We start from the raw sequence: 15,382 nt of genomic DNA on the forward strand, positions 1-15,382 counted from the left end.
GTTATGGAGCCTACATAAGATACAGTCACTTGGAATCGCCAATTTTCCATTTTGAACCAATTACAATTCACGTTGCCCAAATAGAATATGCAAATATTCTGTGACGTCAGATTTAAAACATGTTTAAATAGGTGTTTATGAAGTCTGTTAGCTGGATGAGGTGCCATGATCCTGAGGTTTTGTGACTGAGACAGTGGCAGGCCAATTTGAAAGGCTTCTGTCTGTAAATTATTAATAGTAAATATTAAGAGGCCTGTCTGAAGGGGCTGGGTTTGGACCCCCCACCAAAGGTCAAAGTTCCACAGATTACATTTATTAAAGTAAAACCTGCTCAACCTTTTGCTAAATGCTTAAACGAGACTAATAGTCAGCTAGAAACACAGCCAAGAAACTCGCCTTAGTCCTTCAAGGAAGAAAGAGACATCGCAGCTGCATCAACTGAAGCTCAGGCATCAGGCCCAGTGGGAGTGATCCGGCCTAAAACGTTCTCCCTAATTTTCCCCTTAAACTTACTAAAATCCGTTGCCAAAGTCAAGGTCCAGCGAACACGTTTTATAATAGGGCAGAGTGGATGTTAACATGGTGTCATGAGGTCACCACCGGATGTAGGTTCAGTAACGGTTTTCAATGGGTGTGATAGCTGGAATGCTCGCAGGTGACGCTTTCATGGACACTCTAAACATCAGGGTCTGAGGACTCGATAACGTCGCAAACATCCCCCCATTGTCACCTGACCCTGCGGTAACCCTGAAGCACTTTCATGACAGCGCATGCTGAGTCAGTACTGATGCCATGGAGTTGTATCTGTTCATTCACCGCATCAAGTGATACACTCACCCCTGACCTTTACCTGCGGCCCCCTGGTGAACAGCAGCACTAGACTGCTATTTACTCAAATCAGCACGAGCATAAAAAGATGTTAAATAAATAGGCAATCATTTAATTCAAGTTTAATGATGTAAAAGAATGGAACACCTTCCGTTTAAAGGCATCTTGCAGCAAAAGTCACTTCGACATTAAAAGCGTTTATTTCATTAGCAGGTAGAACCGTTTCACCTTAGAACATCGGAATATATATGTGAATTGAGAAGTATTTTTTTTAAAGTGGTAGTTTTAAAATGAATTTACGAAATTCATCCTCTCTCCCCCCCTCCTCACCACAATTTGAGTATTGAACTAAGACGCAGGCTGGTATGTGCACTCGTTGGGTAAACTGGGATTCTGTTCTACATGAACACTATTATAGGTTATTAAGCCAAACACAGGACAAGGTTTTGTATAGCAGCACACATCCTGAAGTTGTGTATTTTAAGGCCCTTTTATATGTGATATGGTAGAAAGAGGAGGGAAGCAGAAATAAAACAATTGACTAGAATCACACAATTTGGCAAAGTGGGGAAGCTGGGATTAAGTTTCACATTGTGCAGTTCAATCAATAAATGTTTATGGTATACCCACCATACCGACAACACCCCTCCCCACAAACACTATCACCCTAACCCCCACGCCTCCTCCCATACCAAGCCCCTGACTGCTGGCAATAATGCACCCCTCGATCACATCACAGACCAAACATTTTGGCTTTTGGGAAAATTTTGTGAGTACCAATGACTTAGACTAATTGAACTGAAGCACTTTTGGAAAATGTTATAGGCTGTGATATCGTACACAGACAGGTGGGAAATAAATAGTTAGCTCCTCTTAATGTGGTGTGGGAGTCCATCCTGCACATTCTGCTCTTTTCAGGTCCCACATGTCTTCATCTAAACATGCATTTGGGCTGCTGCAAGGGGCTTGAGTCAGAGTCACTGTTCACTCTTCATTAAAGAAGAAAAGAGCAAGCAGCCTCCTAAATAAGCAACATTGCTCTCCTGGATACATACCAAAGGTGTCGGGGTGTCGCAAAATGGAGGCTGAACCCAAGGGAAAAAAAGGGATGAATGTAGAAGAAAGTTAGGGGCCAATTTAAGAGCCCATAGTGCCTCCTTGTGTCACATTAGTGTCATTTTTTTAAGCTAATGTGGCCCAAGGACAAAATCACCACGCAAATTTACAAAGTGGCACAAAGTATGTATTGCGCCACTTTTTAACCCCTTGTGCTACATTATGCCTGCACCAGGTATAATGTATGTAAAGGGGCCGTTCCCCCGTTAGTGGGGTCGAAAAAATGGCTCAAAAATATGTGTAATTTTTTCCTGCACTTTTAATACCTGCTCAGAGCAGGCATTAAAAATAGGCACACCATCGTTTACAATGGGCCTCAATGGGTTTTGCAGGTATTTTTTTGCTGCTAATCCTGCAAAGCTCCGAACTAGTGTCAAATATGCTGCGGCTAGTTCGCTAACTACTGCTATGGTGCGCCCTATCTTAGATATGGCGGAGGTAGGGGGGCGCTATGGGGTGCAAGAAAAGTGGCCCTGACCTGATACTACCCCAAGCGCCCGATATTGTTCTGACAACACCTGTGAACGTAGCATTAACCAGCTATCAACCAGAGCGCTCCCCTTTGACTTATCAACTTCGTGAGTGTCATGGTGCCAAGCAGCCAAGGCGTGGAGGTCACTGAAATCCCAAGGTGGCCATTCTTAAACATACACTTGCTTAAAGAATTTAAATAACAATTACATTCTCGAAAGCTCCGACGTGAAACCTGAGAGGTCCGTTCTACGAAGCAAAGTTTGAAATGTCTTTTCATTAACATCTCGGTAAGGAATAAAAGCGCGGAAATTTCTTCATTTTCCAGTCCGTGTTCACAATCATTCTTCATTAGACGCGGGCAGGTTTCCATTAGCCGAGTAATTTAAGAGCGCAGTAACTGCTGTCAAATTCTAGGGCTGCTGGTGAAAATCTCTGATTTAGAGATGCCATTTAGGCGTCAATTATTACTGGAATTAGCAGCAGCCAAGCCAGCAACCTCATAGCCCCAGGTAAGAGCACTAGAGGAAATGACATTAGCACTGTATTTCCATGCCTCCGGGACGCGCCTTCTGTGCCATTACTCACGCGCAACCCGAATGGAAAGCCGATGAAATGTAATCTAATCCGTCATCGGATTCCACATTGGAGGGACTGGTGGCCTCCCAAAGACAGAGTTGTTAGTATTTCGAGTATGGAAAACGAAAGCTAATGATGAAATTTGCACGTGGCCTTGACGGTGAACGGGGCCGGCTACATCGACAAGGTTTGCAAAAGATAACAGGAAGCTGAACCACACCAGACCTGCTAGAACCGTCAAGAGACCCAAACTGCTTAAGGTGACGATGGCCACTCAACTGCTGCTGGTGGTCCTCGCCTTGGGCTCAGGTAAGTGTAAGCCTTTATCAAAATAGCCGCAAAAATCCGATACTGCCGTACTCTTTTGCACACAAAAAATGACCGGGTATACTCAAACTGCAAAATCTATCAGCGAGTGTTCATCTGCTCTGCTTAGAAAATAACTTTAGGGTCCGCTTTTCGAGAAGGCGGGCTTCCCTCGTTACCTGAGGTGATCATAGACACTGATCTACAGCACAGCAACGGAGGAAGGAAAACATTATACGGCAAGAAGGGCGCACGGGAGCATCTTAAGTGGCAGCGGAGAGGGAGAGGAATGCGGATTGGTAGGGGTACTGAGGGCCTCATTTACAAGAAAATGGGGCATCGTGATCTATGCGCCACTTTTCTTGCTCTGCCCTGCGCCCCCCTAACGAAGCCATGGGAGCGCTGTATTTACATTGCAGTGCTCCATGGCGCACAGTGTCCACAAATTCTGGCGCAGCTGTGACGCTAAACCGTAGTATTGCTGGACTGGCATCACAATGTTGACGCTAGTCCAGCAATGCTAGAGGGGGGCCCATTGAAAACAGCACAGCGTCACTTTAATGCCTGCCCTGTGCAGGCATTAAAAAAATGATGCTGTGACGCTGCAGAACAGCGCAGTGAAATCTTATAGATTTCACTGTGCCATTTCTGCGTCCCTTTTTGCTGGAAAATGCCTACCTTCCATACATTATACCTGGAAACAGGTAAAATGCGGTGCAAGGCTTTACAAACTGGTGCAATGGTACCATTGTACCAGTTTGTAAATGCGACGCTGTGTGGGGGACTGTTTGCGCCGCCGTACCATATAAAAAAATTACACTACAGTGGCGTAAGGGGCTTGTAAATGAGCCACAAAGTGAGAGAAGGCACATTATTTTGTGAAATAATCAACATTTTTGAAGTGTTTCTAAATAGATGAGGGAGAGTGTGTGCGTGTTTTTCTGAGTGTGTTTAAAAATTCAGAACCTTCAACATACCCTACTGAAAGCACCTGTACCCAACTATTTAGCACTAAATACATGTATTAGGAGGGTGTAAGACCCCAAAACACCCCCTCCCCCGAAAGGTTTGCTCCTGGAAATATTGTATGTGAACCTGGCATTATTGCACACTTTTGAGGACTGAGATCTGATAACTCTATTTCAGTCAAAACCAGTTGGAGTTTACTTAAACTGGGTGAGAAAAAGCAAAGTTATGCTGACATGCTGGGGTCTGCAAGTTTTTGTATGTTATCTACGTTCAAGCAAATGATACTATAATCCTGAGGGTATAATTTAGGTGTAAATTGTCAAAGCCCGTAGAGAATCATTATTAATTGGACATTTCATTAGGTATTTGTAGTTCATGTTTTATATAGCTCTTAGAAATGCAAATGTGTATGTTGTGAACAAAGTATACACCTTTTTAGGTCTGGCTTGACAGCATAGCTGTCATAGACCTTATGTGAATAAACTAAAAAATAGCTTTCAGTAGTACTACAGAAAGAGGCTTTTGATCCGCCTACATGTTGGTGGACAGGAGTACATGGTTTGATTGGGCAACATTTGTGTGCTTCCTCATGAAAAAGGTGCTTCATATCTAGGTAGCTCTGATTATTTTGTTTACATAGCTGCCTGAACCATCACCAGTATGGCTTCCTAACAAAGTCTTACTAAAACAAATGAAGTGTCAACTTAACAATGGGACATAGCTTGAAGTTTCGGGGGATGCATATAGTGCCATTAAAATGTCTTACATATGTAGATCATTTATGGTGTTTGTTTTTATCTGGCAGTAGCACATACGTGAGGAGGGCAGTCTTGATGAATGTATTTATGTTAGTTGGTTAAGCTGGAAAGTCAATGACCATGCTATGGGCCTGATCTATTACAAAATGTTACAATAAAGGCACCAGACCTCATGTATTTATTGTGAAAAGACGATGAAGAAGTGAATTGGCATTTAAGAGCTGATTGATATTACTCATCCCAAACCTCATTTTACTACTGTTATCTCCCTAATCCCTTTCTACTGACTCTTCTCTCCTCCATCTCTCCTTTACTCATCCCAAACCTCATCTTACTGCTATGATTTCCCAATGAACACTTCTGGATTCTTCTATCCTCCATCTGTCAATTATTCAATTCAATCCAACTAACAGACTCATGTCCTCGCTCAAATTCACTCATACCTCCCTACACTAATACTAATACTGTACTCCTATTTCCCTATAGTAATCCACCACTAATCCCTTTGGGTTCCGGAGTAGTGTGCTACTTGCCGAAAAGTGCTTTGAAGTCTTGTCAGGGGTAGTAAGCACTATATAAATACAATTACAATTAGAATTACAGTTATATAGAATAAAGTACAAGCCATGGTCATCCACTTAAGATGTGTCTAGTGACTACATTGCTGTTGAAACAAAAGACTGGAGTTCTTATTACTGCTACCATACCAGACTCAACGTGTAATTCTGTGCATATCATTTTATCTAGTGCCATGCAGTTCTCTTGTATAATACCTTGAAAACAGCTCAACTGGAAGTCTATAATGAACATTTACAAATGCATTAGCTTTCATTTTTCCAAATTCTTGCTCCAAAAACCCAAGCATTAGAAAAGATGCCCTAGGTTTTGGAGAAAGGGTTGGATTTGTACACAAGTGGACGTATTTCATAGGTTCACTTGCACTGGTTACTCACTTCTCTGAACCTGCTTGTGATTTTATTTATACTAAATTATTTATATTTAGACTTTTGCACCCTCATACCATGGCAGCTTACCACATGCCAGGAATTGCCATCATTAAGTCAGGGCCTACATTATATGATTTGGAGCACCATCAAGCCGAGCATGCACACAATATGATGTGAAATAATAACATAGTACAGGGGCCAGCATTACACCAAAATGCAGGGACCAGCATTATAACAGATGTGGTGCCCTGAATGTCCACAATGTGTCATAAATTGCCATTGTTGTGAGATAGAGGCTCATCATATGATAAGCAATACCCACATTCTGCCAGGATGAACATTATGCCATGTTTGGACACAATAGTGCACTAAATGCTCACAATTGCTACCATACTTCCAAAACCTCTTTAATGTGCTGCATGGGTATCACGGGGGGCCTCGATGCACACAATATGCCAAAACTGACCACCATTTTGTCAGAACCAGCATTGTGCCAGCAAAAGGTACACATTCTATATATGCCCACGATATGCCAGAAATTACCACAAGTATGCCAAGGCTACCATTTTACCATGAATTGGAAATGTTCTGTGCATGCCCATAAGTTGACTAAAAATCTTCCATTGTTTCAGGGCCGGCATTTTACCAATGGTAAGCAACATATATTCAACACATGCAAGTTCCAAGGTACACCACCATTTTGGGAGTCAGTATTTCAGCAACAGACATGACCCCATGGATGCCCACAAACTCCAAAAGTTACTTTGAATGTGCCAAGACCAGTATTTTACCATAGTGTGCATTGTGCACAATCCTATGGATGCCCACACATTTCCAAGATCTACCACCGCTGTGCGTGGGCAAGTATTTTACTAAGGTGGGGAATGCACAGCCTTTTACGATAAGCAGAAGTTGAAAAAAATTACCACCATTTTGTGAGGGGCCACATTTTACAAGGGGTGTGCACTGGACATCCTCCCATTGATGTCCAGAAGTTGGCAAGAATTATATATGTGTGTATGTGGTATTTCTAGCGCACAAACTTAGCCAAAAGGCAGTGGAGCACTGTACATGGTCAAAGGCATGCTTAAAATCAGGGACTATTAGATGAGATCTGAGGTGTGGACAGTTAAAACACTGTGATGAATTACCACCATTGTATAAGGGCCAGTATTTTGCAAGGAGGTGGCATCATGCCATGGACGACCACACGTTGCTGGGAAATACTTCTGTTATGCAAATGCTAACAAGCTACGAAAAACAAACACTGGACATGATCACATGGATATGCTAAAGTTGCCAAGAAATACCATTATGTCAGGGGCAGCATTTTATCATAGTGGACGATGGGCATCATCCGATGAATGCCCACAAATTGCTAGGAACTACTACTATTCTGAATGGGTCAGTACTAACTAGGATGGGCACTTGGCATCTCTCATGGTTCTTCGCAAGCTGTCAAAACGTACTGTAATTTGTGAGGGATAACACTATACAAGGTTTAGCAGTGGACATCATCCCATGGATCACCATGTTGGCAATAATTACCATTACTGTGTGAGGGCCAGCATTCTACCAAGCGTGGGCAATGGGAATCAACCAATGGATGAGGGCAAGTAGTGTTGGACTAACAGCTTCGGCAATCTGGCAGGTATCTATATATGGTCCTTATGACACTAAAGCTCTACATAAATCTCCTCTCTGGTGGTTTGTGCCTTAAAACATGGTACCCTATCGACGGTGAGGAGGTACATTAAGTGGATGTATGTTGTGAGTAATTGACTGTATGCATTGTGTGCCATCCTGATCCCAAGGGACATTTTCTTGTGATACTGATTTGAAGTGCCCTGCTCCCTTGGGGTGTGGGCCCCTCTCATTAGTTCTATATAACCAGCATTATGCCAGGGATATGGCTTCTTACCATGGGTGAGTAATGGGAATCAACCCATGGATGAGGGCAAGTAGTGTTGGACTAACAGTTCTGGCAGTCTGGCACTGTCAGATGGGTCAGTTTGAAAAGGCCAGTGTGGGGGCTGCTTTATTGGTCCCACCACTTACCACAGGATCAAGGAAATGGCTCAAACACAGGCCCTTTCATACTGGTCCACCTAGCAGTGCCAAACTGCTCACAAGACAAGTCCACAACTGCTGGCAAAATGCTAATAATTGGTGCCATTAAGTGAAGGACACCATTTCACATGGGGCACCATTGGCACAATATTCTTACGCACATCCCTGTGCACACATATGTACAAACATAAACACACAAATACATAGTGCTAACATTTTTTAGAACCTATGCTCTTCTGCCGAGCTGGTGTCAAAACTCTTGCAGCTCCAGGATCTCTCTTCTCTCTCTATGCAGCCAACTGCTGCTGTTGGTGGTTGCTTCCATGAGGACAATGGCGTAGATGGATCACCTTCACTGGCCACATGGAAGGGCCAGGCGGAAGTGCTTAAGAAGACAGCTTAATTTGCAAACGCAGACAGATGTTTGTTGGTGCATGTAAAGCTTTTACTGAGCAGTGCTTAGGTGCGCCCCATGTCCTATTCCAGAGAGAATCTGTCTATTGGCTGATCCTGGTGGTGAATGAAGACTAGAGATTTCTTGCTAGCAAATCAGATTTTCGCACATGTGCACAAAAGGTCAGGTTTCCTAATAGTCCTCACAATGCAATGCAGCAAGGCAACTTCATGTGCTGCGTTGTGTGAAAGGGAGAGAGCAGAAGTGCGCCAAATCTACTAAGATATGCTCTCTCCTAGTAGTGTCTGTGGCCCAGCACTAACGCAGGCACCCATGCATCAAGCTGCAAGGGTGTCTGCCTTATAAGTAGGATTGTTTTTGTGCAATTTCCTCTTTCTTTGTGTGATGCAGATTGCATCACACATTCACAGTGAAAGTAACAGAGAGAAATAAAGATATTCCTCCTAGTTACACACCTGTCAGGTAGGCGCAGGAGTTTTGTGCAAACCCTGGTTAACAAGTTTTTCTAACTCCTATTTGTCATCAAAATACACAGGTGGATGCATAGGAATGCCTGTGGCCCACTCATGTAATGTCCACTGGACACAAAGTATTGCAGGGCAGTGCTATGCACTAAGTTGAATTACTTTGAATTGAACAAACCACACAGTGGCACACAAATCAACTTTTGATTGCTTAATAAATGGCAAAATGGATTTTGCATAAGGTCTGTGTCACAAACGTGACAATGCCAACACACATTGTAAGCAAATCTGGGCCAAAATCTTTACTAAATGGGTCTTATAAAGTTTTGGTATATATAAAGGATAAATGAGATCTACCTTTTTCATAGCAATGAATTCATGTCGGAAGTGAAATCTGGATCTGTAAACTTAAAAAGACGATAAGTGCTGCCAGGAGTTTAAAGAGTGATTATTACATAAGGCAGGAGAGTATTTTTAAACTTCACAACTTTGCAAAGTGCAAAGCTGTTTGTGCAAAAAATGGGTATATGAGTGAGCAAGAAACCATTCGTAAACTCATTCATGGGTGCTCAGAACAGGGGGTAGACTGGTGGCACATGGCGGCCATCCTCTGCTCCGAGCTCTGAGCCCTGGGCCATCCATGTGCAATGACCTGAGGCCCATTACCCCTACCTCCCTGCACGAGGTCTCTTAAGACATTGGCATGTGCACTGTCCTAGCCCTGCTATGTCCCCCCGGTGTGCTGTTTGTTTCAGGGATCACATATCACTTCCCGGCCCTCACCAGCTCTGTCCCTTACCCCTTGCCTGTACGTCATACCCAGAAGAGTGGAGGAGAGTTACAGCCTGCTAGTGCTTGCAACTTTGCTGCAGATGGTGTTGGTGAACTTGGCTCTGCTCCCCTACCATACTAAGGAGCAGATTTAAGAAAAATGGCGCTGCCCCCTAGAGCCCCCTACAGCCACCATGTATGCGCCGTATTTAAAATACAATGCACCATGACACAGGGTAGGGGGGCAATAGCGTCATTGTTTTTTATGCTATCGATGTACTTTGCAGGAGTAGAGCCTACCTTGTGGCACTACTCTTGCAGAGTACATAAGGGCCCATTATGAATAATGGAAGCCCCCTTTTAACACCTGCTCTGAGCAGGCGTTGAAAGTGCCTTACACCATTTGTTCATACCCCTAGCAGGGGAACGCCCCACTTGCGTACATTATGCCTAGTGCAGGTATAATGTGGCGCAAGGGTTTACAAAGTTGCGCAATGTATGCATTGCCCCACTTTGTAAATATGACACAGGAAAAATGGCACGTTAGCGCCACCTTAGCATCAAACAAATGACACTATGGTGGCACTAGGGGCTCCTAAATCTGCCCCTAAACACGTTATCTGGTCCTAGTTAAGGAGATAGCTTGATTTTTTAACTCACAAAATTCATAGGCATCCCTTTCCGCATCCCTTTCCACTCAACATGTTGTCTGGGCTTTTGATCATAATCTCATGCAACTTTAATATACGAAGGACCAGATTCATAGGGCTCTGCAGCAGCGCAAAGTCTCTGAAGCGTATTTACTATCCAGTGAAAAGTATTTACTATCCAGATCAAAGGTGGTAGGGGCTGCCGGGCAGAGGCAGTGTTGTCAATTACGTACCAATTGCACTCCTCCGTCTCTATCACAGAGAGGTTCACCCTGCTCTGCAGCACAGCTCACCTTGAATTACAGAGTTAGACCGAGTGCTCTATCCCAATGTGTTATCTGTTCCGTGTGCAGATGAAAACCTGCGACTGCACTGGAAACAGTGCATTAGTGAAAGTTTGACTAGCTGTTTGCAACAATCGGTCCGTCTTTCATTGTGCAGACCACGGTACATCCTGCAGAATACCTGGTTTCCATAGGACGCCCCTTGATCCCTTTGCTGCCTTCAAAGAGCCACTCTCCAAGCGCCCACTGGCTGTGTACCACCTCTTTGTGGTGCACATTCAGTGCCTCCTGATTGCATATTTGTCTTGGCACCTGTGTCTAACAGAACGTGGACAGAGAGGCAAAGAGGGGAATGAAGGTACCTCCCCCCTTGAGAACTCATCGGCGCTCTGTGTGGGCTGGTGTGATCTATATGGCAGAAGTGGCTCTGCAAGCTTCTGTGGCTCCTTCTATAATATCAAAGTGGGCACACACGCCATTTGTGCCCCCGGGAGCTTTTGATAATATAGTTCAGGGCCCACATTATAAAGTGGGTGCACTGCCCCTCTCAACCTCACAGCACAGCTTTTACTGGGTGCACTGGGTGCAGAGTTGGTCAGTATGTCCTATCACAATAAATGCACTGCCCCAGCACAGAGGCTCGCCTGTACATGCCCTAGGAATAGAAAACTAGTGACAGAGGGATTAGTTGTTTGATGCATTGCTCGTGTTTCAAAGTGCAGATGGCAATCAGCCTGCATTTTTTAAGGACTAAGGATCAGATGTAGGACCATTTCATTTTGCGAGTCTCTAAATCACTGTAAATCACAATTAGAGACTTGCAAAATGAAATGTACAAATGTGTCTGAGACCCATTTAGTGATCTCCAATGGGGTCATTAATATTCATGAGTTAGGTCACAATTTGCGACCCCACGGCAAATGGCCCCACTCACAGGAATGGTGGCCTGCTGGGGGCAGCAGACCACCATGTCTGTGACTGCTTTTTAAGTAAAGCAATGCTTTTTTAAAAATGCAGCCCGTTTTCCTTAAAGAAAAACTGGATGCAATTCAAACAAAAAAATTAAGTTTTTTCTTTTCATTTTTTCAGAGTAGGCAGTGGTGCGTGGGACCACTACCTGGTCTGAAAAAATATTTTCGTTTGCAGTCACAAAGGGGAAGGGGTCGCATAGGGACCCTTTCCCCTTTGCGAGTGGGTTATCACCATCGAGAAGTTGGTGGAAACTGTGATTGATTTGCAACCGCATTCATAGTCGCAAAACAATCTTACATGGCCCTACAACTCGCTATTAGGAAAGGACGCCCTTGACATGCCCCTTCCTAATAACGACTCGCAAAAACATTTTGCGATTCGGTAATGGATAACTGAATCGCAAAATGGGGTCTGTACATCCAGAAATGCTTTTTTTCTGGTCGCAAATGGCCTGATTCTGTGTATAAGGCCGTTTGCGACCAGAAAAAAAGCACTGTATATCTGGCCTAAGATCCCATTACAGCCTGTAGCGATTGACTGCACCCACATACAAGGGGGATGTCTGGGGTGTTCATTGGAATCGTTTTCCTTTTTCAAGGGGTGATCACAGAGGTCAAACAGATTGTGCACCACCTCCCTGTGGTGTTTAGTTAGTGCTCTCCTGACAGCTCATTTACCTCAGTGCCCACTTCCATATTACGGCGTGGGCACATAGGCAAACTGTTTTCTCATTTGCATGGGCACACACCCCAATCATACTAAATGAGGGAACACCTCTGAGATTGTACCTGCGATCCATGTGCTATGGGGCAATCTCTGTCACAAAAGGGCCGATCGAGCATCAGGAGCCACATATGTAATATCAAAGAGCCCTGTGGGCTCAAAAAGAGAGCACACATTCCTGTTCAGCTCCTGGGAAACTTTTCATAATTGAATCTTTGAGTCTCAGTTAAAATCGTAAAGTAAAAACAATGGTCAATTTCTTAAAATTCGAATTTTGTTCATTTAGGGATTAGAGTGTTTTCCTTAATACTCTCTAGTTTGTATGACAGAAATACCTTCCCAGCCATTCCGCTCTCCAACTCACCTAATCACATCCTTTCTTTGTGTTTTTGTGCTTCCCGTTGCATTTTTTTGTTCTTAAACGTCCAGTGATATTTCAACCTTCTTCTTGCCCCAAGCTCACAGTACAATCCAACAACCTAAAAATTATTTTTATGTTTTGCAGCTAAAGCAAGGCCTCTTTTAGTCGAACAACATCGGAGAGGTTTTTTTTCGCAGTATGGCCTTTGCAAATTGTTTTTGTTTAAAAAGGGAACACTCCTAGACCATGGGGCATATTTAAGAGCCCCTAGTGCCACCGGAGAGTCACTTTTCGTGACACTCCTGTGGAGCAATGCCCTGCGCCGTATTTACAAGGTGGCGTAAAACCTGCCACAGCAACACCCATTGCATTTTGTAAACCTGTGGCAGCACCAAAATCTAACGCCACCCCAAGTGTTAGCAAGGTGCAACGAGGAGAAATGCTTTAATTTCTCCTTATTTTTTGCTCTTTCTATGTGTGCTGCATTATGCAGCACAAATAGAAGGAGCAAATCGCCATTTAAGATTGTTTTTGTACACAAAGGTTTTCCTTCCTGCACAAAATTTAGCGCCAGAGCAGGGGAAAACACAGGGGTGCGCTGTATTCTAGAAAATATGGTGCATCCCTTCGTTGTTAAAATGACGTTGCACTACACTATTAAAAGTGGCGCAGCGCCATGCATCATCATTTTCTATGAAATCTGGCCCAAATATGGTAAGTAATTATATGATTCCTCTACTTCATGTTCCTTTACACATTCTTGTCCTTGTGCTTTGCACTCAATATAAACGTTCTTGCACTTTAACACCATGCAAAATCGTCGCAATACTTTATTTACATTTTAAAGTATATATTTTTCATTCTTTATTTTTTATTTGTTGTCATCGCACAAAAGTCATTTTGGGACACAAAGACTTGAGTAGAAATTTCAGATTGCATTGTTATGCAACCACACATTTGTAGCATTGACCAAAATAATATATGAATCAAATACAAACCTGAAGATTTTTAGAAAATCACAATGCTGGGATACTCCAAAGGTTTTAGCTTTCTGTTGCAGTCCATTCATACATGTGCAGACAAAGCTTCATAGACAGCTGCTGAAGACAGACTCACCATGTGCTTAAAATGCACCTGTCACACAGTACATCAGGGCTGTGTCTATCACCTTTTGCAAGGTGTGATAGCTGTAAACAGATACCTGCTCACTAAGCAGAGTTTTCAGCTTTCGTTAATCAGTGTCCCAGGTAATCATGCAAAACCTCCCAGAGATATTTACTGATCCATAATCAAGTGTTTTAGGGAGGAGATGTAATTCAGTGGCTAAGCTGCATACTTTGGAACTTGGGTAGCTAGTTAGAATGCCAGCGCCTTCATTTGACAGAACAATGTGTGATTATCGGCGAATCACTTACGCCTACAAATTTAAATATGTCAAATGCAACATTAAATATCTCAAATGTCGTGTATACAACACTCTCAAAACCGCACACGCATATACCCCATCGCCTATCAAATCCTGCATTAGCCATGTCACACCAAATGTCATCTTCACTCTTGAGCTGGACAGATATTTAATCATCAGTGTTTTCCAATCATAAGCCCATATCTCTCAAAGGAGAAAATGGACACCATGAATTCCAATCGGTTCTCCGACTATATTCGTGAAAACCCTCAAACCTGATCTTTTCATACAGCATGGAAGTAGGCGATCGAGGCTGTTATGCTAGGGTGACCAATATTTTAAAGCAAACAAAGGGACATCTTAGAAAAATAGAAGAAGGTCTAGAATTTTACCTCACCCCAGTTCACAGAATGACGGCACTCACCAGGCTAGACTTACAGAAGAGGCACTAAAAACATAAATAAAAATGAACATCTTAAAGCCAGTATTATGCATTTTAATTAAATTGCTTTCTCATAAAGGTTGCTCACTATCCCTATTTTGGAAAATATAAAAAGGCACTTTCCACTATTTTCAGGCCTCCCTCTCTAGAAATCGGGACATGAGCTAAATTTCCTTAAAACTGCTGGGACAGTCGGGTAAAATCCTGGACTGTCCCGGCTAATCCGGGACGTTTGGTTCCAGCCATGCCAGTGTATACAAACACTAGAGGGGTATGTATCAACGTGCTGCCTGCCATTGTTTTGCCCTCAGTACCATCAGTACCACTCATACGTTTTGGGCACTTTAGGCTCATCTCCCTCCCCACATCATTACCTCTGTTTCCACTTGCTTGGTCTGACCCCTGCATGACGCATGAAGACTTGCTTGCCTCACAGCCTCAGAAACACCTTATGCAACCTCCAGATCTGCCAACTCACACTGTGCCACTGTGTGTCATGCGATATTGGCTCCCTTCACACGGTCACCGGGTGAGAAGCCAATGTCAGACACTGACAGCGAAGACGAGCTGAAAACCACTGCAGTGAGAGGGTTTCCAGCTCGTCTTTTGAGGGTTTGACCAGCCGAAGTCCTTTAAGAGGTGTCAAAAAACAGCAAGACCAGGGTGGCAGCCTCAGCACGATTTCGGTTGTTTTTGTAGGAGGTGAGGTTGGCGGGAGGAGGGGGCAGAAGTGCCTCTTAGGCGATTCTCAGCACGAGGACCCAAGCTCTAAAAGGTCCCTCCCTTCCTTACATGTTGAACTTTTTTTCAGTGGGGAGGTGTGTTCTTCCACCTCTTCTAGAAGCATTCAT

General features: G+C 43.6%; 1 protein-coding gene across 1 annotated transcript in view; it reads left to right on the forward strand.

Moving 5' to 3' along the window:
- Positions 1-3,054: 3,054 nt before the first annotated feature.
- HTR3B (5-hydroxytryptamine receptor 3B) overlaps positions 3,055-15,382 on the forward strand; it is a 103,277-nt gene continuing 90,949 nt past the window's right edge. The window contains exon 1 of the mRNA XM_069221324.1: positions 3,055-3,303. Within this exon, the coding sequence (XP_069077425.1) occupies positions 3,261-3,303 (43 nt within the window). The 5' untranslated portion in view covers positions 3,055-3,260. The remainder of the gene's footprint in view (positions 3,304-15,382) is intronic.

The sequence above is a fragment of the Pleurodeles waltl genome, chromosome 3_1 (assembly GCF_031143425.1).
Source record: "Pleurodeles waltl isolate 20211129_DDA chromosome 3_1, aPleWal1.hap1.20221129, whole genome shotgun sequence".
Lineage (NCBI taxonomy): Eukaryota > Metazoa > Chordata > Amphibia > Caudata > Salamandridae > Pleurodeles > Pleurodeles waltl.